Source organism: Anopheles funestus, chromosome 2RL (assembly GCF_943734845.2).
Source record: "Anopheles funestus chromosome 2RL, idAnoFuneDA-416_04, whole genome shotgun sequence".
Taxonomy (NCBI): domain Eukaryota; kingdom Metazoa; phylum Arthropoda; class Insecta; order Diptera; family Culicidae; genus Anopheles; species Anopheles funestus.
Window position 1 is genome coordinate 66810892 of NC_064598.1, and position 21701 is coordinate 66832592.

Sequence of the window (21701 nt, forward strand, 5' to 3'; positions counted from 1 at the left end):
CATCAATTGACTTTAACACAGGTAAGTTTATTCTCACACACGATACACAACACGGTTCGATGCAGCACTGAAGCTGCTGTCATAAACGTAATAGTATTGTCAACCGATCGCATCATTCACCGTCCAAATTGTTTTCGAAACGCGAATCAATCAGCCTCGACGTTCTGTGCCTTATTTTAATGTTAAGTGACTTGTTTTTACGACAACTTTATTCCAACGCTATTGTGGAATTGTGTGAATCGATTAAATAGCGAATTAAACACGAATCATGGCGCAATCACGAGCAATTTGTTTGGCCGCATGTGGTTTGCTGGTGCTGCTGAGTTTCGGCGTCCAAATGGGTGTGTATTGTTTACGATCATCTTCACTCGATTACCTGTATTGGGAATGCACGATCCAACGTAGAGGTCATTGAAAAAGACAAATTCAGTAAAACTTTCATGATTTTTTTGTTTATGTGGTTACTATAATCTGGCCTGTGCATGATCTTTAATAAAAAAACTAATGTATTGCTTCCGTAGGTTCGGCCATCAAATGCTGGGAGTGTCGTTCAGATTCCGATCCGAAGTGTGCGGATCCCTTCGACAATAGCACACTTTCCATAACGGACTGCAAGCAGGTGGAAAAGAAAGAACATCTTCCCGAGGCACAGGCGACAATGTGCCGCAAGATTCGGCAGAAAGTGCACGGCGAATGGCGTTACTTCCGCAGCTGTGCATTTATGGGTGAACCCGGCATCGAGGGGGACGAGCGGTTCTGTCTGATGAGAAGCGGTACCTACAATATCTTCATGGAGTACTGTACCTGTAACAGCAAGGATGGCTGCAATACGGCGTCATTGCGTAGCCCAACCGTGCTGATCGTGCTAGGTGCATTGGTGCTTGTCCTATCGACGGTGATCGGTTTCCGTCATTTTTAGATTATTCGACCATAAGTTCGGTTGGCACGCCATAGGAGTTTTTTTTCGCAGAACATGTAGCCGATAGAAATATGACAAAAATGCGAGAAGCTAATGTTCCGATGCTTAACTACATTTCCGTCCTCTAATGAATCTCCTGTCAGTATTCGGTGCATTTTTTAGCTGTTCCGATGAACATTTTACATGAAGTAATAAACATTTTTAAGTAAAACTAAGTCTTATAGATTTCATTTCTTTGGTGCATTATTAAAAGCGACAAGTTGCTCTTCTACTAGTCAAGTGGTAAAATTTATTGATTTGTATGTATAAAAATGATACACGATTTCCTGATATTCTTACATGGACGGAATAGTTCGTTGGCTGTAAAAGCTGCTTGAACGGAATGGATTGTTTTGTGGACAGTTCAAGCTCACGACAGAATTTTCGCAACAAACAGCAACACAGCAAGCCCCAAAATGGCTATTGATGTCGTTTTTGTCTGCGGTGCACTGTTGCATTCATCCTCTACGCAGTAGCATTCTTCCCAGTACACACCATTTTCGTATACACCCCAGTTGCATACACCGGTAACACCCGTCTCCGACACGGATGCGCACTGTCGAATCACTTGTCTCCATCGGCCATCCCCTGCAAAAAAAAGAAAGCTTATTTAGTAGGAAAACTACCATACAATGAATACACAATCCACTTACAGATGAATCCTCTCGGGCTCTGGTGTACCACTTTCATGCAGAAGGATCCGGGCATGTGCGACTCGTCACTGTTGCATTCGATAGCAATGTTTTGCGTTTTGTTAAAGGCTTTGTATGCACCACAGTTGTCGATTCCCTTCGGATCCGTTTGTGAGGAACACTGATAGCAACGGATAGCAAGAGCTGCAACAGCAAGGAAACGGGTTCTGTTAGAACTTGTCGTGGGTGCGTAATCAAGGGCCACTCCCATTGGTAGGCGTCCCTGAAAGTACCGTGGAACATTCTTCCCTTTCCGGTACGATACACTTACCCGATCCAATGCTTATGATAAAAAACAGAATTTTCATTTCAGTTCGCATTCTTGCAAGAAGTGAAAGAATATATAAAACAGAAGAAAACTAAACTAATGGGGAAAACAATTTGTTTGAGATTGTGCTGTAAACAAACGCGAACGCACACTGATGGAATGACGTCGTTGGTCGAGCCAGTGGTCATTTGAATGACGTTTTGATTTTTAATTTTTTTTTTTGAATTTCTCAACAAATGTTAAGAAAAAAGCGTTTTTTAACTATTTTTTAAAGTCAAAATCTACAAGTTGCATTATTTAGACAACATTCAGAATAAAAAACGGGGGGTAATGTATCATAATTGACAATGGAAGTTATTTGGATGTATAAAAACAAAGTTTATTATATTTTGTTAAACAGCATTTTAACTTGCAGCCAAATGATCTACAGCATTTAATAAGTTTCAATCATTTTATCTATTTTAGTGAAGAAAAATAGACATTTTTTGACGAACTATTTTCCGCAGACGAACCACTGTTGAAGTGTTGTTTACAAAACTAATGCTGGCAGTAAATACAGTAACAGACAGAAAAAAGGTTATACCAACCTGTTGCGCGCATTGCTAGTGGCTCATTGTTTATTGTACATATTTTCACTACTAACTCAGATAGTCAGTGTATTACTACACGAAAACAGCTTCTTTTCATCAGATCTGTCGTCATTCCATGAGATTAGCGATATTCCTTGGAATCGATTCCATCGTATGATGTAGCGTCCTCTATTGGCAAAACTATGAAGCTAACAAGAAATGTGAATTAATCGTTAATAGTTATGAAAGGAGTACATTCTATGGTAGAACGGAACTGATGAGTATTGAATGGGAACAGCAACAATGGGCTCAGTTCGGTTTTGAGTAATACTTCCGCTTTGATGGCACTAAAGCAAATAGTTTAATTTTTATAAGTATCAGAATTTATTGTACAAATATGTATAGTTTACACACTTGTGGTTAGTTTCGATTTTATATCATTTGTTTTATTTTCTGTTCTGTTCTGGGGTTTTTGTAACAGTGATCCATAAACTATTCCTTTATACGGCGAATATAGAGTAAGAGGGTTATGTATTTAACTGCTAACATCCTTTTTTATGTTTGTTTTCATGTTTTCTTTTGTTCTGTCTTCGTCTAAAATGAAATAGCACGCAGCTAAAATATGTTTTCTTTATCCGCAACGCTGGAAATGTTTACGTTCGTTTATGTAAAGGATTGAGTTTTTTTTTCTTATTTGTTTCAATTATTTTTTCTGTTTGTATTTCCCAGCGTAGGCAATATCCACATAGCTGCAGGATTGAAAAAAAAATCGGATCATGAAAAGGGGATAGACGAGAGAGCGCGAAAGAGTGTTAAGTATTATTTAGTAGATAGTTTTAAAACATGTCGATTGATTTTATCATTTTTCCCACCTGTAAAGCAAACCGTTGTGGGTGATTGTATAACAGTTTGGTTTCGATTTGCTATAAATATCCATGTATAATTCTATTTCCTATCTGCAAGCGCGGATAGGTTTTGCATTAATAAAACAAACTTGTCCTTAAAAAAGAACCATGCCCTCTCACACACACACATACACATATTCGAAAAAGGATGGTTTTATGTTTTATGCTGTACGTATGAAAACTAGCAACGCAAAAAAAAACACTCCACAAATGTACTTAGCGACACGTACAAGTCATAGTTCTATTGTTTAGTATGTACTTTAGCATTTTCAATTGGCTTTTAAATCGGTGTGTTCATCGTGTAAATGTTCTTTCTTAATTTATCTCTTTAAATTAGGTTTTGGGAAAGTGTTTCGCTCGCTATACAACTTTGGTTGTTGTTATTTTACTTTTTTTGCATCTTGCTGGCTTCCAACCGTTCCAAGTCATTACAGTCTGTTCCGCTCAACGAGTTTGAGGTTCAAGATGGCACACAAAATAAATTCTGCTAAATTAAACACTAGAGTACAAAAACCATAGTCAGGCTCCATACAAAACGGGTGGCTTACCGTTGGAGGAAGCAGAAAGCACATCCTTCCCAGCCAAAAGCTTGTATGCGTCCGCACTTTGAGGTTATTTTTAAAAATTTTATATGACTTTCCCACCCCGTCCCGGGCTAGCTTTTGTTTTGGTTGTTTTCTGTCGCCAGCGGGCCACTAGCTGCTGCACTAAACGTGTTCCCTATTTCACTTGCTGCTTGGCACCACGTGCGGGCCACGTGCGCAACGGTTGTGTGCTTTGTGTGACACGGGTTTGTTTTGTTGGATCGTGGAATTTTGAAACTTTACCAACTCTTCTTTTACCGGTGGCATACAAGCAGCGTGCCTCGCGGAAAGCATACTTCGGTCCGCTGCTTTCCACTTCGGATTTCCCCGGCAAACAAAACCCCCCGCTCAGCGAGAAGCAAAGGTGGTAAAAGGTTCTGGTAAGAGAGAGAGAGAGCAACATTCCCTTTCTTCTGTTTCTTTTTTTGGATGGTGAACAATCAGCAGCAACATCGAACGTGATGATGTTGTTGTGCGATAGTATTAATAATAATAATAACAGCTCCAGGGTACATACTTGCAGAAGCGCAAGCATTTCCACGGGAACTCAATAATTGCTCCTTGTGAGCACACGAGCACACACACACACACACCGCAGGAAAGGCAACAGCGATGGGAAGGGGAAAATGGTAGAAAATCACGGTGGCTCCGGTTTTCCCCTTGGCCAATTCGCGGATAGAAATGAGCACCAGCAAATGGTCCATTTTCTCTGGCTGCCAATGTTTTCCAGCATCAATCACTTGAATCGCTGTACGTACTCACGCGTTCCCCCTTGGGGCTGTAGGGGGGATGCTCCAAATGGAAAGTGGGAAAGTGATAGAAAATTTTAAAAACCTTTTGCAATTTTAATTTGTTTTTGTTTGTTTTTGTTCAAATTCTTTACAAAACACACACACACAAAATCAAGACACCTTTATGGTCGTGTCGGTTCCGAAAAGCCAAAGATCGTTCGGAAAGCGAGTGTCTTTTGGGGCGAACGATAGAAGCATGAGACTGGCAGGCTTCCAACTGGTTCCAAAGGGAAGCACAAAAAGACAGAAGGTAATGTGGAATTTAATTTGTATAAAACTGAAATTTCAAACACGTATGCGAGGCATGGTAAGTGTGGTAGCTAAAAAAGTAATTACTTTACACAATTATAAAAGTAAAATAAATAAAGAACATAAGCTAAAAAAACACACACATAAACATAATATGAACACTGTTCTGTTCTCAGCTCTGTTATACTTGTTTACTTTCTCCTCATGTCATTCTTTTTTTGTTTTTTGTTTTAATGTTGTTTAGCGATTTAATACTGATTTTCAATTTGTGTTTTCCTGTTCTGTTTGTTTCTTTTCATGGTTTATTTGTTTTGTGTATGTGTGTTTTAAGTGATCCATATATCACACATCGACATGCTGAATGGTAATAAGAGTATATAGAGTTGTTTTGTTTTTCATACCGTGTTTGGAACTGTTATACAGTCGAAGTAAACATTCACCATTTAGCTAATTAGCTCTAGTAGAAAACACATTCTGCTGTGTGTTTGTTTGCTGTTTGAGGATTGTTTCTTTGCCTCGTTTAATCGTTTTGTTTACTTGAGTTTTAGCTTCGGATATTTTATATTAGTCTATCAATAATTTTAGTTTACATCTTACACCTTCGTTTCTCGTTTGTTTTGTTGTCTCTCATCATACATCTTAGATGTTTCTTAAATAGTTTTTTTTTCCTAAACACATGAACGATTGTATATGTAACGTGTGCGCTATCGGATTTTAGCTGTTTTGTTTTCCGTTTTTTCTTTAATTTCATTCCTAACGTCTTTGTATCTGATTTTTATCTGTTTCTTTTTTTTTTGCTTTTTCATTATCCTATTAACAATCACACTAAAACACATTTGTTTCTGGGGGCATGATTTTGATTATTTTAGTACACCTTTTTTGTTTTGCTTTGTTTTGCTAGCTTGTGTTTACTATTTAGAACATTTCTTTTACATTATATGTCTCAGAACTTACACCATAGTGAAGGTGGTTAGGTTTTTGTGTTAATAAACCTACTTCCATGTTTAGCTTTTCGTTATCATTTTTCTTGTCTGTTTACAACAGCTTTGCACGATTTGCTTGTCTCGGTCGCAGGGTAGAGGGTGTGGGACGCTTTGCTTATTTTTTTTGGTTTGTAATTGAAATAATTGACAAGCGACAAACACTGCAACCGTGTTGGCTTTTTTTTCGATAGCAAAAAAAAAACAATATGAACGCAATATCTTTCCGACACAACAGGTGCATGGACAGGCGCAGTTTTTTCGTGCCATACTACAACATTAATAAATGTCCACAAGCGATCGGGCCAGATAGAGGTGGCTGAAATGAAATCAAAACTTTACCGACCGTGGGTAGTTGGAAATGATAACAAAAAAAAATAAGCCAAACCCGAGCTCGTGCTTATGACGTGTTTCCAGTAGCGTTCGCAATCAATATTGCCAGTCGTGAAGGAAGGTGTATGGGTGTGTGTATGGATGACTCGGGGTTTTTTTCTTCTTCCATTTACTATATGCCATAGTGCTTCCTGTTTGGTTTTCATCATCTCATCATCAGCTCTATCATCAGGGCTGTGCGAATGCGCTGCCTGGGCTGCATCGTAGGCCACCATCCCTTGCAGATGCGTTCTGAGCTGCCGCTATTAATAGCGAACGAATAGGGAACCGGCAGTATTACAGTGTTTTTTTCCCTTACACGCACTACCCACGCCATGCCGGGTTTCGCAAGGACTTGTGTATTGGAACGGTGCTACGATGTCACCGTCCGATGTCCTGTACGGGTTGTAAGGATGCAATTCTACCTCATGTGATTTTGGTGGTATTGGTAAGGAATTTTTTAGTACTTTCTACTGTGTAACCTGACCACATTTAAAAAAAAACGGTCAAAAACATTGCTGATTTGCTTTATTTGGACAATGTTTTCCGTGCGTATTTGCTTCCATTTTTTATCTCTCTATCTATCTCTCTCTCTCTCTCTCCTAGCAACGTCATTACAACAGCTTCCGAAATGGACACAAGACACAAGAGTTAATGTCTCCTCCAGTTTGACAACAACTTGCAACACACACACACTTTTTCCGAAATAGATCACATTTGCTCGCACGGAAATGAATTGCCTTTCGTTTCGTTCTTCGGGTGATGGATAGAATTGCCTCGACAGCGATTTATCGTCTTCTCAGTAACGCACGATATTGACGTTTTCTCTGCGCTGGATGACACCGACGACAACGGCGAAACCCCAGATTGATAGGCGGTAAATCTTCATCGCCCACCTGCACGGCACTGAGCGACTGAGGGAAATCGAAATTTACTTCTGAATAAAGGAACAGAAAAAAAGAGCATTTGCATTACCTTTCGGAGCGATGGTTTCGCTAACTGAATTGAAGTTCGTCATAATTTTCGCATTGAATGCATTATGTTTTCTTCCTGTGTAGCTCCAATGATGCCTGTGTGCCTGTAAGTAGAGGTTGAGAACGAGATAAAAAAGTAATAACATAGATACGATTCAATTAACTACGGCAAAGTTCATAATTCACTTGATAAATAAAACGCACAGTTTGTCGTTTGAAACGTTCAATTCATAGACTTTAGGTCAGACAAAAATGAATCGAAACGACTCAATACATAAATCAAGTCCATGGATTGCAAGGAATTTAATCCGAAAGGACCTTTCCAGACGGATTTTTTTTATATAAAAACTAAGCTTTTTCCATGTGTCTAGTAAATGTAATTTCATATGTATATGTAAATTATTCTTCTAGAATTCACACAGAATCTGCTGAATTTTTCTAATTTTCCAGTGCTGTTAACGTTTTTAAAAATAAAATATAAAGTTCCTAAAAACAGCTTTTCAGCACTCACAAAATATGCTGTCAGTTAGGCTGCGTGCGTCATTGGCTGCGTGCTGTGTATGTCAAAACAATACATATGACACGTGTTCGTGGGCATGTGATAAACGGCGCCAGTCCACACGGCCGGACCGGGTTCAAATCCCATCCGGACCGTTCCCCCGTAGCAAGGACTGACTATCCGGCTACGTGGTTAAAATAAGTCTAGTAAGCCAGAAATGGCCGGCGTGACCTGTAAGGTCGTTAAGCCAAGAAGAAGAAGAAGAAGACACGTGTTCTACTATTGCGTATTCTAGTTTAGTTGATCAATCAGATTTGCACGATTGGGATCGACGTCACTAACATATATCAATTATGAGCAGTTTTATAAAAAGAAACTGTATTTTCTAAATTTCGGATTTTGCTTCTAATTTTCAATTGTTTGTCAAATCATTGACCAATCCTTTTTATTTATTAAAGCGGATTTTATTATTGATTTTATAGCTTTATTAAAATTCTAAACTTGTGCCCTTTCATTTTCAAACAATAACAAATGACAATGTTCCCAATACTCAATAATGGCAAGTAGCTTGGTTCAAATTGCTGCTTTCATCAGTAAGTTGTGTCCAATCCTAAGATCAATTGCTGTAGCGTGTAGAACCCTAATGATGTCCATTAAAACAATACAACAACATGTTTTGTACAACACTCAGTTTTAATGATTGCGTGCGCTGAATTAAGTCCTTAACTAAGGGCCAAAGTTCAGCGCTAGAGTCACCGTGGCTAATCGTATAAATAAGTTTTAACTTACGTTGAGCAAAAATTTTTTTTAAACATGGAAAAAAACCCCGGAAGAGCCCCGTCGTTTGCAAAACCTTCTAATTAGTTCTCGAGGCCGTGCTTAATACCAATCTCAGCCGTAGCTTGAATGTTGCTATAAGTACGGCTCAGCCTGAAACAACCCGTTATTCCCGGGAGCGCCATCGAAACCGAGTGGTTCGTCGAGTAACCTTTTAATCCGATTACAGCTTTAGCAGGGAATTTGAACCAAATTGGACAGCGCCGTGCTTCGGGCCAAATGAAGTCTGTGGTGAAGAGAAGAACATGAAGCAAAAGAAAAAAAAATACAACAAACGCCGAGAAAGGTACACGCTTCAAACTACCACCGGAATGATTTCCGGATTTTGCCTATCGGAGAGACGGCACGTAAAGCTTCACCCCCAAAAATCACCTCGGGCCGGGATTGGCAAGTGGTTTTGATTTTGTTGAAGTGGAAAGGCATAAACAAGTTTGGGTTTGCGCTGCGGATACACGCATGAGTGGAATTTAATGAAAATTCTACCTCTCTTCTACAGAGGTAAGTGTATGAAACTATGTGCCGCACCATATGAGGCTTTTGTTCTTGGAAGGTATGATGTTACGAGAGTTTTGGAATCAAGTCTGATAGACAATCGGGAATGGTTCTGGATGGCTGCCGGGCTACCACATGACTGGGCAGTGTTGTAATATAAAAATTATGCAATTCGTGCGGTAAATTACAATTTCCCTAATCATGTTGGTTCAAATTTGTAGACTATTTCCCGTAAAGCTTATGTAGTTTCTTGTCTGAAATTGGTAATCTGATTATGTTGTGGATTATACTCAATTTTTCTTGCTTGCATAATTAGCAGATTAAAGGTTTTTTTTCTAATATTTTTCGTAGTGTGATTCCGATAAGTATCAGTTTTCGGTGAAGGACTAACGAATAAATCTGCTAAACTTTTTTTTACCTTACAATTTTTGCTTTTCCGTTTTGGAGATTAAATTTTAAATAATAGTTTGAACATTTTCACTATCTAAAATTTAAAGAACATAGGAAAAATAAGATATTTTTTAATGTTTAATCTTATAGACAAGATCCTAACAAGACACCTAGTGTTTAACTGGAAAAGATGTTATTAAAAATTCATTCATTTTGGATTTTGATAAAGATGAAATAATTCCTTCAATATCCAAGTGTATCAAACAAAGTTTTGGTTAATATTTTTATTTTAAAATTATTTAATTAATTATTTAATTGAAAAGAGAAGAAGAGGAAAAACCTTATCAAAGAAAAGTCAATTTATATAAAAGCTCAACGAACTTCATTGCAACTGATTGAATTGAATGTAAATAATGGGGACATCAATCATATTTGGAGTAAAATAACATTTTTTTAACAAATAACTTCACATACATGATATTCAATCTGATCGAATTGAGCTAAAATTGATTAGCGCGATCGATCTAAAGTTTATTTTTTTCTAACTTATCCTTTGACTCCGAGTTCATTGAGGTAGTTCTCCGAGAAATGTCACAACCACAGCATTGCGCAGCGCTAGGCTCAAAAAGGAAATAAAATGCCAGAATCGAAATCCTTAAGCTTCATTGAAATCACTCATCGTTTTATTAAGAGCGAAATGTCGGATATGACAGGCGTGTCCCATAAACCAGCCCAAGAAGTAATCCCTATCCGGAGGGCCGGAGTTACGCTGCATTCCACGTGCATGGTCTATGGAGAGGGACTAGGCAAAGGTCAAAAACCTGAGATGAAGCCTTATGGATTGTGATGATATTACATCGATAGTACAGAGCATTTTCCCGCACTCAGTGGTACGAGAGAGCACTGGCTTCAACGTTATTAAGTACGTGCTGTACAGTAAGTAGCTTTTGATGCTGTGGTAGCGATGGAGCAGCTGTTTTGTTGTTACTATTTTTTTTCCTACATTCTCAACGATTGCAACATGAAAACCCCTTGCTGCAAGGTTCATCATTGAGTTTGATTCCGATTGCGTTCGATAACGCAGGATAGTAGATCACGGGAAAATCGGGAAAACCCAGCCGGGATTATGAATTTCTACTCGACATACTGTCACTGCGATAATCCTCGGAAGTCGTGTCACTCGAGCCTGGGGTCGAGATGGAATGGAGTGGAGTGGCCAATATTGTAAAGGTCAAATGGTTACTAGGTGAATCGGTGGTTCGATTCTAGGTTGGGCCGGTATGGTAGAACCCCATGTTCAAAGCACACCGTCCACACAGTATGAAGACGTGAGTGGGAATGTGACGCTGACACCCAGATGTGGACACAGTGTGTGCTGGCTTGTTGGTAATTTAAATTTTAATTAGTTTGATTGATGATGATACTCACGTTGATGGGAAAGTTTTCTCGTTTTTCCCGCCGTTGCGCGATGCTGCAGCTGGTGTCCCGGAACCTGATTCGCTCCCGAGAGAAGGGCAACGTTCTACTACAGTGTGTTGTTACTTTCGTCTCCCTCCACAACCAGTTGATTGTTCACTTTTTGGATTCATTTACGGTCCCTCGCCTTCTCCTTCGGAGCAAAAACGAAGGGTTGGATTTGTATGTGTGTGTGTGTGTGTGGGTGTGTTTTGTGGAATACTTTGTTGAGTGAGCGAGCTTGCAGTACGGGTGACGAACCTCGGCCATAATTCCGTAACACTTGTTAGCATTTCCCAGCTGCCCTGAGGAAAAAGCAAAGAAAAGCATCATGTAAAACATGGCAGCACCAGTTTCTGCTGTGTTGAAGCTTACTGGAGATGGTTAAATAGTAACAAAAAAAAAAAACGCACACAAACACACTCGGAAGAACAACATAACTAGTTTGGAACTAATCAGTAAGGGAAGGAAGTAGGAAGAGAGCAAAAGTGGTGCCAAAGAGATGGGTGAGTGTTTACTGGGGTGAGAAAAGAGCATTTTGTGTGTCAGAACAAAACCGACCAACACTGGGGCTGCCCATCCCGGGTGACAATAATTCTGAAGCGATGAAGTAACAATTTTCAAAACACACAACCACACCAATCCCAACCAAACAGGAAGTTGTGCCTTGTCCCATTTTTTGGCTCCAACGCAATGGTGTCCCATGGGTTGCGATGGTACACGTTGCTTTGTGTTACATAGGAATTGTAATTATTTAAATTGCGATTTGATTGCAGCTGTTCTGGGAAGTTGTTTTGTAACATTTTGGAGCTTTTTTTTTGGCAAACTTTTTAATATTTTGGAACTCAAATTTTATGTTTCATTATCTGTTTGTGTTATTTTTTTTATTACTAAAACGCTTATAATGCATTCGTGGTAAATTAGTCCCGTCTGATGTTCGTTCCTTTATAGTAAAGCATTCTTATCTGCAACCGAACACGAAATCAGTGACACTAAATAATCGTGCCTGTCTTCGTCAGCAAATGTGTTTAATGGGTGTTCGAAATCAATTCAACCCGCCTCGGTACCGGAATGTTCCAATCGATGTACACAAAACAGGCGGTTTCGTTTTTATTGCGCACAGTCATATAAATTTATCGTGGTACGATGCACAGTAAAACATCAACAGTTTTACGAGCCCAGTGCCAGCCAGTGGCCATTTATGTTGGCAGTTATTTTTTTTTTTTGGGAGTTGATTGATTGAACTGAAGAAAAAATGCGTCACATCAACAGTTCACGATGATTTGAAGGGTGGTTTTGATTAAATCATTCATCGTTATTGTTATTAAGTGAGTGGATGTAGAAATGTGAAAACATAAATAAAATACAAAATAAATTTAAAAAATATTAAGGTCAACCTTAAGGCGTGGTGTATGTCCTAAATACAAAAGTTTTTACAACTAGTTTTATTTTTTTAACATGATTAATGATGTTGCTTTATGGATTTGTAATAAAGTGCATTAGCTTCCATACTCCATTATTTATATTTAATGCTCTCTTAAAAACTAGTATTTTTTATATACGTAAGTGCTGTATTTATAATAATTACAATAGTTTTAAATAAATAAAATTGCCCATTTTTATGGCTGTGTTCCGAAGAAAGCAATCGTGTGACAAATAGTCAAGGAGAGCCATGTGTTGTAACCGGTTTTAGTGAGAATATATTTAATAAGTTATTATGAGTAATTTTTATACAGTTTCACATGTTAGAGGTATAGTTCATTTAGAAAATAGGAATAAGGCCAAGCCTTTCTTCATGAAGAAAAAAAAAATCCTTAATGTAGGCTGTTTGCGGTAACAGCTATGGCTTTGTTCCTAATTCGTGATTGCCTTGACATATCAACACAACCGATACGTTAATCTAAAGTTAACGTTGTATACTAACAGCTAATACTCACAATTTTCAAGTGCAGCAAAAATGTTTAATCCGCCCGAATTGTGGAAACAAATGCATCATGATGATACGCGCCGGAAATCAAAACCGGAACATCATGGAGTGTGCCAGGACCAGAAATTAAACGTCCAGAACAACTGATGGCTGGCCTACTGCTCATCGGACGTCCCACGGGTGCCGCAGACCAAATTTCCCAAGACGGTGATGCTGTTCGGATGCATGTCGTCAGAGGAGGACGTGATGCCAAAGCTCTTCTTCGAACAAGGCCTTCGGCTTAATTCCGATGGCTACATTAGGATGCTGGAAACGATAGTGAAGCCTTGGATCACTAGAGTGGCCTGTTCCACCAGGATTCCACACGAAAACTATCAAATCAGGTTGGCTGACAATTTTTACGTCATCACCGCGCCGAATCAGTGGCCTCTTAATTCGCCGGATCTCAATCTCTTGGATTATTATGATAATAATCCTAATAGATCGTCCTGCAACACCGGAAAGGCGGAACTAATGGTGAAAATTAAGTCCGTTTTTGCGGTCCTTCCCAAGGCCACGGTTGTTACGACTTGCTGCAGGTTCCGAAGCCAGATTGAGAACTTAATCGATGCCCAGGACGGATATTTTGAATAATTCCAATAAATATATTAAATCGGGGCGGTCCGGTGGTGCATGGGATAAACGGCGTCGGTCCACACGACAGGATTGGGTATCAAATCCCACTCGAATCATGTCCCTCCGTAGCAAGGACTGCCTATCCGGCTATGTGGCAAACAAATCTAGTAAGCCAGAAATGGCCGGCGTGATTTAAAAGGTCGTTATGCCAAAGAAAGAAGAAGCAGAACATATTAAACTACTCTTTCTACTAAACAAAAATTCCTTGGTATATGATATGGTATATGATAAATTTTTCCGAAAACCTTTTTTTTCTTTTTCCGTAGGTAACTGTCAAATTTATTGCGATAATTTAATTTAAACTAAAATTATAAGAACAAAAAATACTAGAAGCCGGGGTAGAAATGGTTTAGCCATTCCTAAAAAAGCATAGAAAATCATTTTTCAAAGAAAATAAAAAGAAACTTAAACATAGCTTTTTACTCTAAATAGCCAATTTGTTAAAAAAAAATAAAAAAGATGAATATACATGAGCAGAAGGAATTTGTTTTTTTGGTGGATTTCGACAAATTAAGGCTACAGAAAATTACATTTACTTAAGTAATAACGTATTAAGTAATATAGGAGAATTCATTAGAGGGTACGATAATACGCTTCATCTTTTGTTTAACAATTTTGGTGGTCCAAAAAAAATGGTACTTCATTAACAAAGTTTAAACAAGAATTTCTTATACGCATAATCAAGGGTCAGGCTACAATTTAAAGCTTCATTATTCAGTAGGAGCACTTTGTTTCTCTGCACTCGAAACATAAACGCAGGGATGATCTTTTTCATTTCCTTACAAAAATAGACTCACCCCTCTGACCCCCGGGTAGCGCTCAGGACTTCCCCGGTCTCAGCCACCTATCCTTTTCTGACTGCACTGCTAATCTATTTGTGCATCTGACAAGTGGTTTTTACAATGAGAGTGCCGCACCCTGCTGCCACGCCGTGTGCATCGCGTTTTGCGGGTACGGTTATCCCAGAAACGTTAGTGAACCGAGGACAAATAAATTCAACCGTAACGTGTCTGTAATTTACCCATCAGCATCATGGCACCGTGAACACGGATGGAAACACGCACATACCTTTACCGATGTGGCACTGTAGTGCAGAAGCAGCCGTACGGCAAAATCCTTTAATCTTTCGACGGACTCTTGTGTTGGTCAAGTTTACGGTCCGTTTGGAGGTTTCGTCACCCACTTTGGTTCGTGTTGGCCTCTTTGACACAAGTAGGGTGTTTCATTACTTTTTTTCTTCTTGTTGTTGTGAATGTTACCATCGCCGTGTGCCTTCTGCATATCATTTGAGAGACAGTGTTTGTTCAACCCTTACCCTTTTGTACCACGGTTGAGCTGGGAAGTGGCGTGCCGAGGCGTGCTGAGGGCAATTATTTAAATTGTTCATCCATTGGCACGTGTTTGACTACCGAGGGACTTGCCGAAGCGCACAACATTGTATTGGATGCTCGTTGGGGTTTTTTTTCCACAGAATATAAATCGTCGAGATCTTTCTTCGAAAAGTAACATAAATAGTTTATACAATGTAAATAGATAATAATAGTAAGAATTCAGTTATCAAAGGTTTAAATATTGACCGAAAATCCAACTGTTGATAAAACAATAAGTAACAAACGACCAGCTTTTAGGAAGGTAGATAATTGGAAAAAAAGTCAAAGAATGAAAAAAAAATTAAAGCATCTTTCAGGCAAATTAAACACAAAAAAATAATTACAATAATTAGAAAAAAATATACGATGAAAGTAATAACACTAACGAAACTAAAAATGGTTTTTTATTTTTATGGAGTGTTGCAAACAAGGTTAACTCAAAAAAAGGAAGTTTTTTCGTCCTTCAATGGAAAAAAGCGTAACATATTATGTTACGCTAAAATCGTTTAGAATCTTCATCACAATTACTTACCATTCGAGAGGACGTGCGTATGTTGGCTTCATTCCGCATCCACTACTTTTGGGCGGTCCTCTTCAGACAAATCGTCCCATCAACCATGGCGATCCTTTGCCGTTGTTTGAAGCAGCATAAATCATCGTCCTGTGCGTTGGCGGGCGGTTTTTCTTTCTCTTCTATTTGCATCCGGTGCAAACGACGGTGCACAAAGCAAACAACTGTACGGCGTGGAAGATGAAGGAAAACAGTTCATCCAGCTGGTTGCGGCTACAACAACACACTCCATGCTTTGCTTAGCCGAGAGAGAGTATTTGCCTCCCAACGGTTTTTTTGTTGCTTGTATTGCGGGCGAAAGCGTCAAACTTAAGCATAAAACATGACCACGCGTTGGAACATGAGAAATTGTGGTCCGGCCCCTCGTCAGTCAGGACAAGATAACAAGCAAAACAGACGGCAGTTGGTAGTAATAACAAACACGCAGAAAAAAAAACTCACCGAACATATACCTACCCCTCCCCCCTCCTCAACCCACACACACACACCTCTACAGATCGTCAGAATACAGCGCATAATGTTGGTGGCCGGTTCCAAATGGAGCAGGACGAGAAAAAAATGGGGTAAATGCCAGCGAATTCGCAACCATTGGCTCTGGATGGTTGGTAATGTAATTCGCTCGACATCGTGTCACTTGTTTCTCTTCATTATCACGTGCTTGAGATGGGGTTTTTGGGTGTCCGTGCTCCTTTCCTTCCTTCCTCCTTTCCCGTTTCCCTGTTGGCATGTGCTTAGGTTCAGCGGCCATATTTAATGTCGCACTACTGCCGTCGCCCTGCTGCGGAAGGATTTATGTTCCGTCGCACTTGGAGGGTACGTCCGCACATCATTCAGCCTGTCCGCGACACAAACGAACGGATGGTGGGGAGGGTTACAATACCAAAGGACAACAAGTTATCTCGTGTCAGTAGCGCTGTTTCATCTAACGCCACAATCGCTTCTCATACGTACACGGGTAAACGCTGATCGACGGTATCGCTGGCGGTGTGTGTGCTAGTAGTATCGGTCGTATCGACGGTCGTAGTGCAATCGGGCCCGATAGAGACGTCATCCGTTCTCGGCACGCTGCGGGTCGAAACCGATGGCGACGGTAGCGAGGATGGCACAGGTGAGGACCCTTCACCATCCCCGATCCGTGGCACGATGTGGTTGTTGTTCAGTCGATTATGCTCCTCCGGGGCCTTCCCTGCCACGATCGGAGCCGCGTCCCGTGCCGCTGGCTTGCTTTGATTATTATTGCAGTTATCGTGATCGTTGCTAGTGGCACCGGCAGCAGCAATCAGGCGAACAGGATCACCACTGCACGGGCGATTGCTAGGATGACTGTCGGTGGTGTTGGGAAGGTTATTTACGTTGCTACCGCCATGACTACTCCCGCTGTTATTGATGATGATATTGTTGTTGTTGTGCTTATTGTTGTTGGTGAGATTGATACCGGGACCCTGGATGGCATTTTTTGCGCTGCCAATGGTGAGCTTCACCCGGTACGGTTGGTTGACGCTGTAGTTGATGTTGTAGCTACTGCTGGGATGGTTCGTACTATCCGTTGCCGTGTACGTGATGGAGTTGGACGATGAATGGTGCGGGCTCGTGTCGGTATCTCTCGTCGCCGTGTGTCCATCTCGGTTGCCTTGTCATACCTTCTCGGTCGTTCCGCTGCTGTTGTTTGCGGTGGTGGTCGGTTGCGATGTAAAGCTGGCGAAACGGTAGAAGAAAATGGGCGAGAAAATTAAGCAAATAAAGAATGAAACAAACACACCGGTGCGTGCAGCATCGTTAGGGATGGTAACGAGTACGGACAGCGTACTTCAAAGAAAGCGCTCTGACTGGCTGGACAGGTACTGCGGAAGAAAACGTTTCATCAAATTGCACCGCATGCAACACAGCTGCAATCAAGCTCATGCCCAGGAATACGTTTTAGCTCGTGTATAGGAAGTGGCAAGTGGAAAAAAATTAAGCTTAGACTAACTTTAAATTTGACAATTCAATTTAAATTCTAATTGATGGTACTGGTGGAAGGTTATTAAAAATGCAATGCTTTAAAATTAATTTAATTCTTTGCCAATGATAGTTTTGCCATTTCCTGTCCCAATTACTATTCTGTAACAAGTGTTAATGAATTTCTGAATTTATATTTAATATAGTTTCGTATAACGACTCGTTATTCCCTATCGGAATTCTGTGTATTTGATTTTCTCTTTGATTGATCTAATGGAGGCGCCCAGTGTTTTTCACTGAGCAATTGGCTGCGTACTTTTTTTGGTTGTTGTGATTCAACCTTTTTACTAATGTGTATCATTTCTATAGAATTTCACATAACAGATATCAATAAATACAACAAGAATCGAAAATATTGCTACATCGTATGTATATATCGCGGAAGTTCTTCCAGTGCGACTCGTTTTGGGTTAGATGAGCAATTTAAGATTTAAGTGCTCAATTTAAGATTAAATATTATGAAAGTTACAACCAATCAATCGATTTGATGTGCAATGGTATTTTAACATCGATGTTACACCATTTATCTTATTCCACTGCAACACATCCGATAGTTATAGAACCAATAAAACAACTTTCTCTAAGACATAAATCATCATCGATTCTCGTTCCACGTAAGTGCGCAAATATCCCTCGGGCAATGCCAAACAAATTTTCCCCTCAATAAACACCATCAACGTACACAAAACCAGAATTCATCGTTGTAGTCAAAAATGTTCGAAACCACAAACAAAAATCCACCAAAGGTAAAAGCAGGGTAAGGAAGAGGGAAAACCAAAAAGTATTACAAAGTTTATTGTTTTTGTTGTCGATTTTGTTGTAAACCTAGATTTTATTTTGGTTTAAATCGGAGATCGGTTTCTCACTTAAACGCGTGTCGTGAGAAGCGCGAGAGAAAAAGAGAGAGCGAGAGAACAAGAGAGATTTGATACTTAAAACTCACCCGATGGAGTTAGCCGTTCCCGAGTAGCAACTGTTTGTACCACTGTGTCCATCCTCCGTGACGCCGCTGTGCTCCTTCACCGAGTCCTCCTTGGCGTGTTTGTGCCGATGGGAACCACTGCCACTGCCTCCGCTCGTTCCACCACCCGTACCACCGCCACCGAACGATTTGCCGAGTGGGCTTTTCATGGTAAAGTAGCCGCCCGGTTTCGGCTTCAGATGGCGATTGTTCATTTCCATGTGAACAATTTTCATGAATTCAATTTGAGCAGCGAGTTTCTGAATCTCTTCCTTTGAGCAAAAAACAACCATACATACAGGGCCGGCCACAATCAGTACGGTGCCATTTTGAATGGAAACGAGTTTTCCCCCCCGATGGTTTTATAAAATATGTAGGAATAGAGAAAAGAAAAAGCAAAAAAAAACAACATGCATAAAAACCGGTTAAGTGAAGTGTCGAATGCAAATGCCACGATGGAAAATTGAAAAATCAGCTGCCACTGGACGCACACACCGGTTGCGGTCAGCTATCACAATTTCCCGCCTTCAGCTCACCTTCAGCTCTTCGTTCTCCTGATATAGGTCGGCAGTTTCCTCCGGCACCAGTCCGATGCCGTTGAGCGAAAAGGATGCCGTGATGCCACGTTTCCGTGCCCGCTGATCCCACTGGTCACCCTGTCCGCGCAGGATACGCAAAACTTTCGGACCGAACACGAGCGCTATCGTGACCGAGGTGGAAAGCTGCGTTCGTATGAACCCGAGCAGGTATTTAATATCCGGCCCAGCCTGGGGGAAAATGAACAAGCTGAAAGTAAGCGCAAGAGGCGAAAGGCATAAAAAAGCGAAGGATTAATTTTTCAGCTAAAATCGTCCTGTGATGGGGGTGGAGAACTTAAGAGTTTGTCTACAGCAGTGTACCATCCCGGCCAGAAGCCCATTTCCTAGCGCTTAAAACGCAACAGTAACAAAACAAAAAAAAAACGACTCGCTTCTTCAACGGCTAGTAAAAAAAGGGCATTAAAATTCGTCCAAGCACTGTCGAAGGCGAAGATGATGGAAGAACGATAATCGATACTCACTGGAATGCTACCATGGTCGTGTTGACCAGCGCAATATTGTAGATGGCGTAGGAGATGAGTTTTGCCTCGTTGTAAAGCGATTCGGCATTGCGCACGTTGTAGCAGACGCGTATTCCCCAGGCAAGAAACAGTACCTCGCCGATGGCCAAACTGTGGTCCCACCAGTTGTACGAGCACTGCTTGAATATCAACCCATACTGGTCCTCGATCTGTGAAGTGAAAAAAAAAATAAATCACCAAATTGGTAGAACAAAACATTAGCTTTAAGACACTTATTTTGTTAATAATGCGGAATTGTCAGTAGGTGGGAGCAACCAAAAATAACTTATTATGAGCTCAAAGCTTTATTAGTCTTTTCAACCTTTTAATACATATTATGATTACCGATGGGTTTTAAAAACACGTTTTAATGCTAATCAGACTCAGTATGCAGCAGCCTGTTTGAAGAGTTCAACATTAAATCGATAGTTATAAAAAATAGAATAAAATACTATAGAAATAACGTATTAGACTTTTCTAGCCAACAATTCACCACGCTTATCGTTAGTGAAATAATACCAACTATGAGGGTGTGTTGCAACCATTTCTAACGTATATTTACACCTCCAATTACACCTCCATAAACTTTATTCTACGTGACGCATATAAAATAAGGCCACCATTTTTCACAATTTCATACGCGTGTTTGGCTTTGATAAGAAATATTATACGCTCCAATCACATATTAGGTGCCTTTCTCTTCTGTCGTTTTCAAAACTCACTTGTTTCGGTGTATTGGTACGACGAATTATTTATGTCTTCTCGAACATTATTCGATTACATTTCTCTCGACCAATGAATGCCGAGCGTCATCATTTTCGCTAATCGTTACTCTAGTTTTTCATCCCTCCCCGTGATCCAATCAATTTCCGAGTAAAAGTTACCAAATCCAGTTCCGAAACAGTTAGCAGCCCTTGCAACATTTATAGCTCAGCATAACAAATAAAACGATATGAAAGGACCTTCTACCCCCGGACTTGGTTTAATGAGCGAAAACAAAAATTCACCAGCAGGAAACATCATCCACCTCTCTGGTCAGACTCCCAGTCACTCAGCCAAACCCGTAAGCTTTGGGCTTTACCGATGTTCACCAGGCAGAGCATCCATGCCCGGCCAAGGTTGTCTGTCTGTACGTGCGAAAACAGCAACACCGGAACAAGTTTGGTGATAATGATTTTATGGCTGCCCGGAGGAGTAATTAAGCGGATTATTAAAAATGTATTGCTCGTCCCGATGTGTAGCCTGGCATTTACTGTTGGAACACTCGAAGCACGGTAAACGGTCAGTGGAACCGTCGCTACCGAATCGACCCGCAATCAGTGGATGGTCGGTTTCGACCGTGTTTGAAGCGAGGTAGAATAATAATAAGCTTTGCCGGAAACGCATGCCGCATGTCTGACTACGGGGGCGTAAATTAGGAACGATACAGGATTCTATTAGACCCTTGGGTTGCTCACTTCTCTCGACTAATAATTGGGTATGTCCAAACCACGGTACGGCTACAGAAGCCTACAAACAGCACACGTGAAACCACAGCGTTTCGGCCCAGCCCAATCAGCTTCTGTGCTGTGGGAAGGAAGGAAATTTCAATCGTGTCAACTTACCCTCTCCGCCGTCGGTGGAGCTGAAAGTGTCCAGGTGCCAAGGTAGATAAACATGACCAACAGTATCGGAACCATCCACTGGAGCAGCTGCTTGTCGGTAAGCTTCACCTTGTGTGCGGATTTGACGCGATAGGTAAGCGAAACGCGCCAGGTCTTCATCAGCAGTGCCGTGTACGTCACGCAGAAACCCATGTGGCGCGTCCATTTGGTGGCGATGCACGAGTAGGTGTCGAGGATGGGAAAGATGGCCGCCATCTCCAGGTACATGAAGGCACAACCGAGCAGCGTGATGGTGAGAAAGATTGGGCTGGCCACCTTGAACACTTTCACCTTCCGGTGCTGATACATGTACAGTGCGAGCACGACGGTAAACCCGGCGCACATGATGGAGAAGGTGAGCAGTGTCGTTCTGTGGTGAGTAGCGCAAAGTTTGAGGAAACCACATTAAACATGGTGGGACGTATTTCGATCGATTGGTTTG

General features: G+C 40.7%; 3 protein-coding genes and 1 long non-coding RNA gene across 10 annotated transcripts in view; 1 reads left to right on the top strand and 3 right to left on the bottom strand.

Annotated features, from left to right (window-relative positions):
* Window positions 1–101: 101 nt before the first annotated feature.
* LOC125762324 (uncharacterized) lies at window positions 102–1134 on the top strand. The gene is made up of 2 exons (XM_049424275.1): window positions 102–341; window positions 522–1134. The coding sequence occupies exons 1-2, from the start codon at window positions 269–271 to the stop codon at window positions 917–919; spliced, it is 471 nt and encodes a 156-aa protein (XP_049280232.1). The 5' UTR covers window positions 102–268; the 3' UTR covers window positions 920–1134.
* Window positions 1135–1185: 51 nt separating this feature from the next.
* On the bottom strand, window positions 1186–2087 carry LOC125762325 (uncharacterized). The gene is made up of 3 exons (XM_049424276.1): window positions 1922–2087; window positions 1612–1794; window positions 1186–1546 (listed from the first exon to the last, which is right to left on the bottom strand). Exons 1-3 carry the CDS (start codon window positions 1968–1970, stop codon window positions 1329–1331), a joined length of 450 nt encoding a protein of 149 aa, XP_049280233.1. The 5' UTR covers window positions 1971–2087; the 3' UTR covers window positions 1186–1328.
* Window positions 2088–2907: 820 nt separating this feature from the next.
* Window positions 2908–16621, bottom strand: LOC125762333 (uncharacterized). Of its 2 annotated transcripts, none has more exons than XR_007418199.1 (4): window positions 15520–16621; window positions 10989–11315; window positions 7344–7446; window positions 2908–7282 (listed from the first exon to the last, which is right to left on the bottom strand). It is a non-coding gene; the product is annotated as an uncharacterized LOC125762333 (long non-coding RNA). The 2 variants fall into 2 exon arrangements; XR_007418200.1 differs by having other exon boundaries at window positions 10989–11320.
* A 447-nt stretch (window positions 16622–17068) lies between these two features.
* LOC125762288 (probable G-protein coupled receptor CG31760) overlaps window positions 17069–21701 on the bottom strand; it is a 53851-nt gene continuing 49218 nt past the window's right edge. For 4 of the 6 annotated variants that reach the window (XM_049424202.1, XM_049424200.1, XM_049424201.1 and 1 more), the window contains 5 exons: window positions 21221–21629; window positions 19578–19786; window positions 19054–19303; window positions 18500–18789; window positions 17069–17253 (listed from right to left, as the gene is read on the bottom strand). In XM_049424202.1, coding sequence (XP_049280159.1) covers window positions 17193–17253; window positions 18500–18789; window positions 19054–19303; window positions 19578–19786; window positions 21221–21629 — 1219 coding nt within the window. In that variant the 3' untranslated portion in view covers window positions 17069–17192. Of the gene's footprint in view, window positions 17254–18488; window positions 18790–19053; window positions 19304–19577; window positions 19787–21220; window positions 21630–21701 lie in introns of those variants that run through there. The other 2 variants (XM_049424203.1, XM_049424204.1) reach the window with 2 other exon arrangements.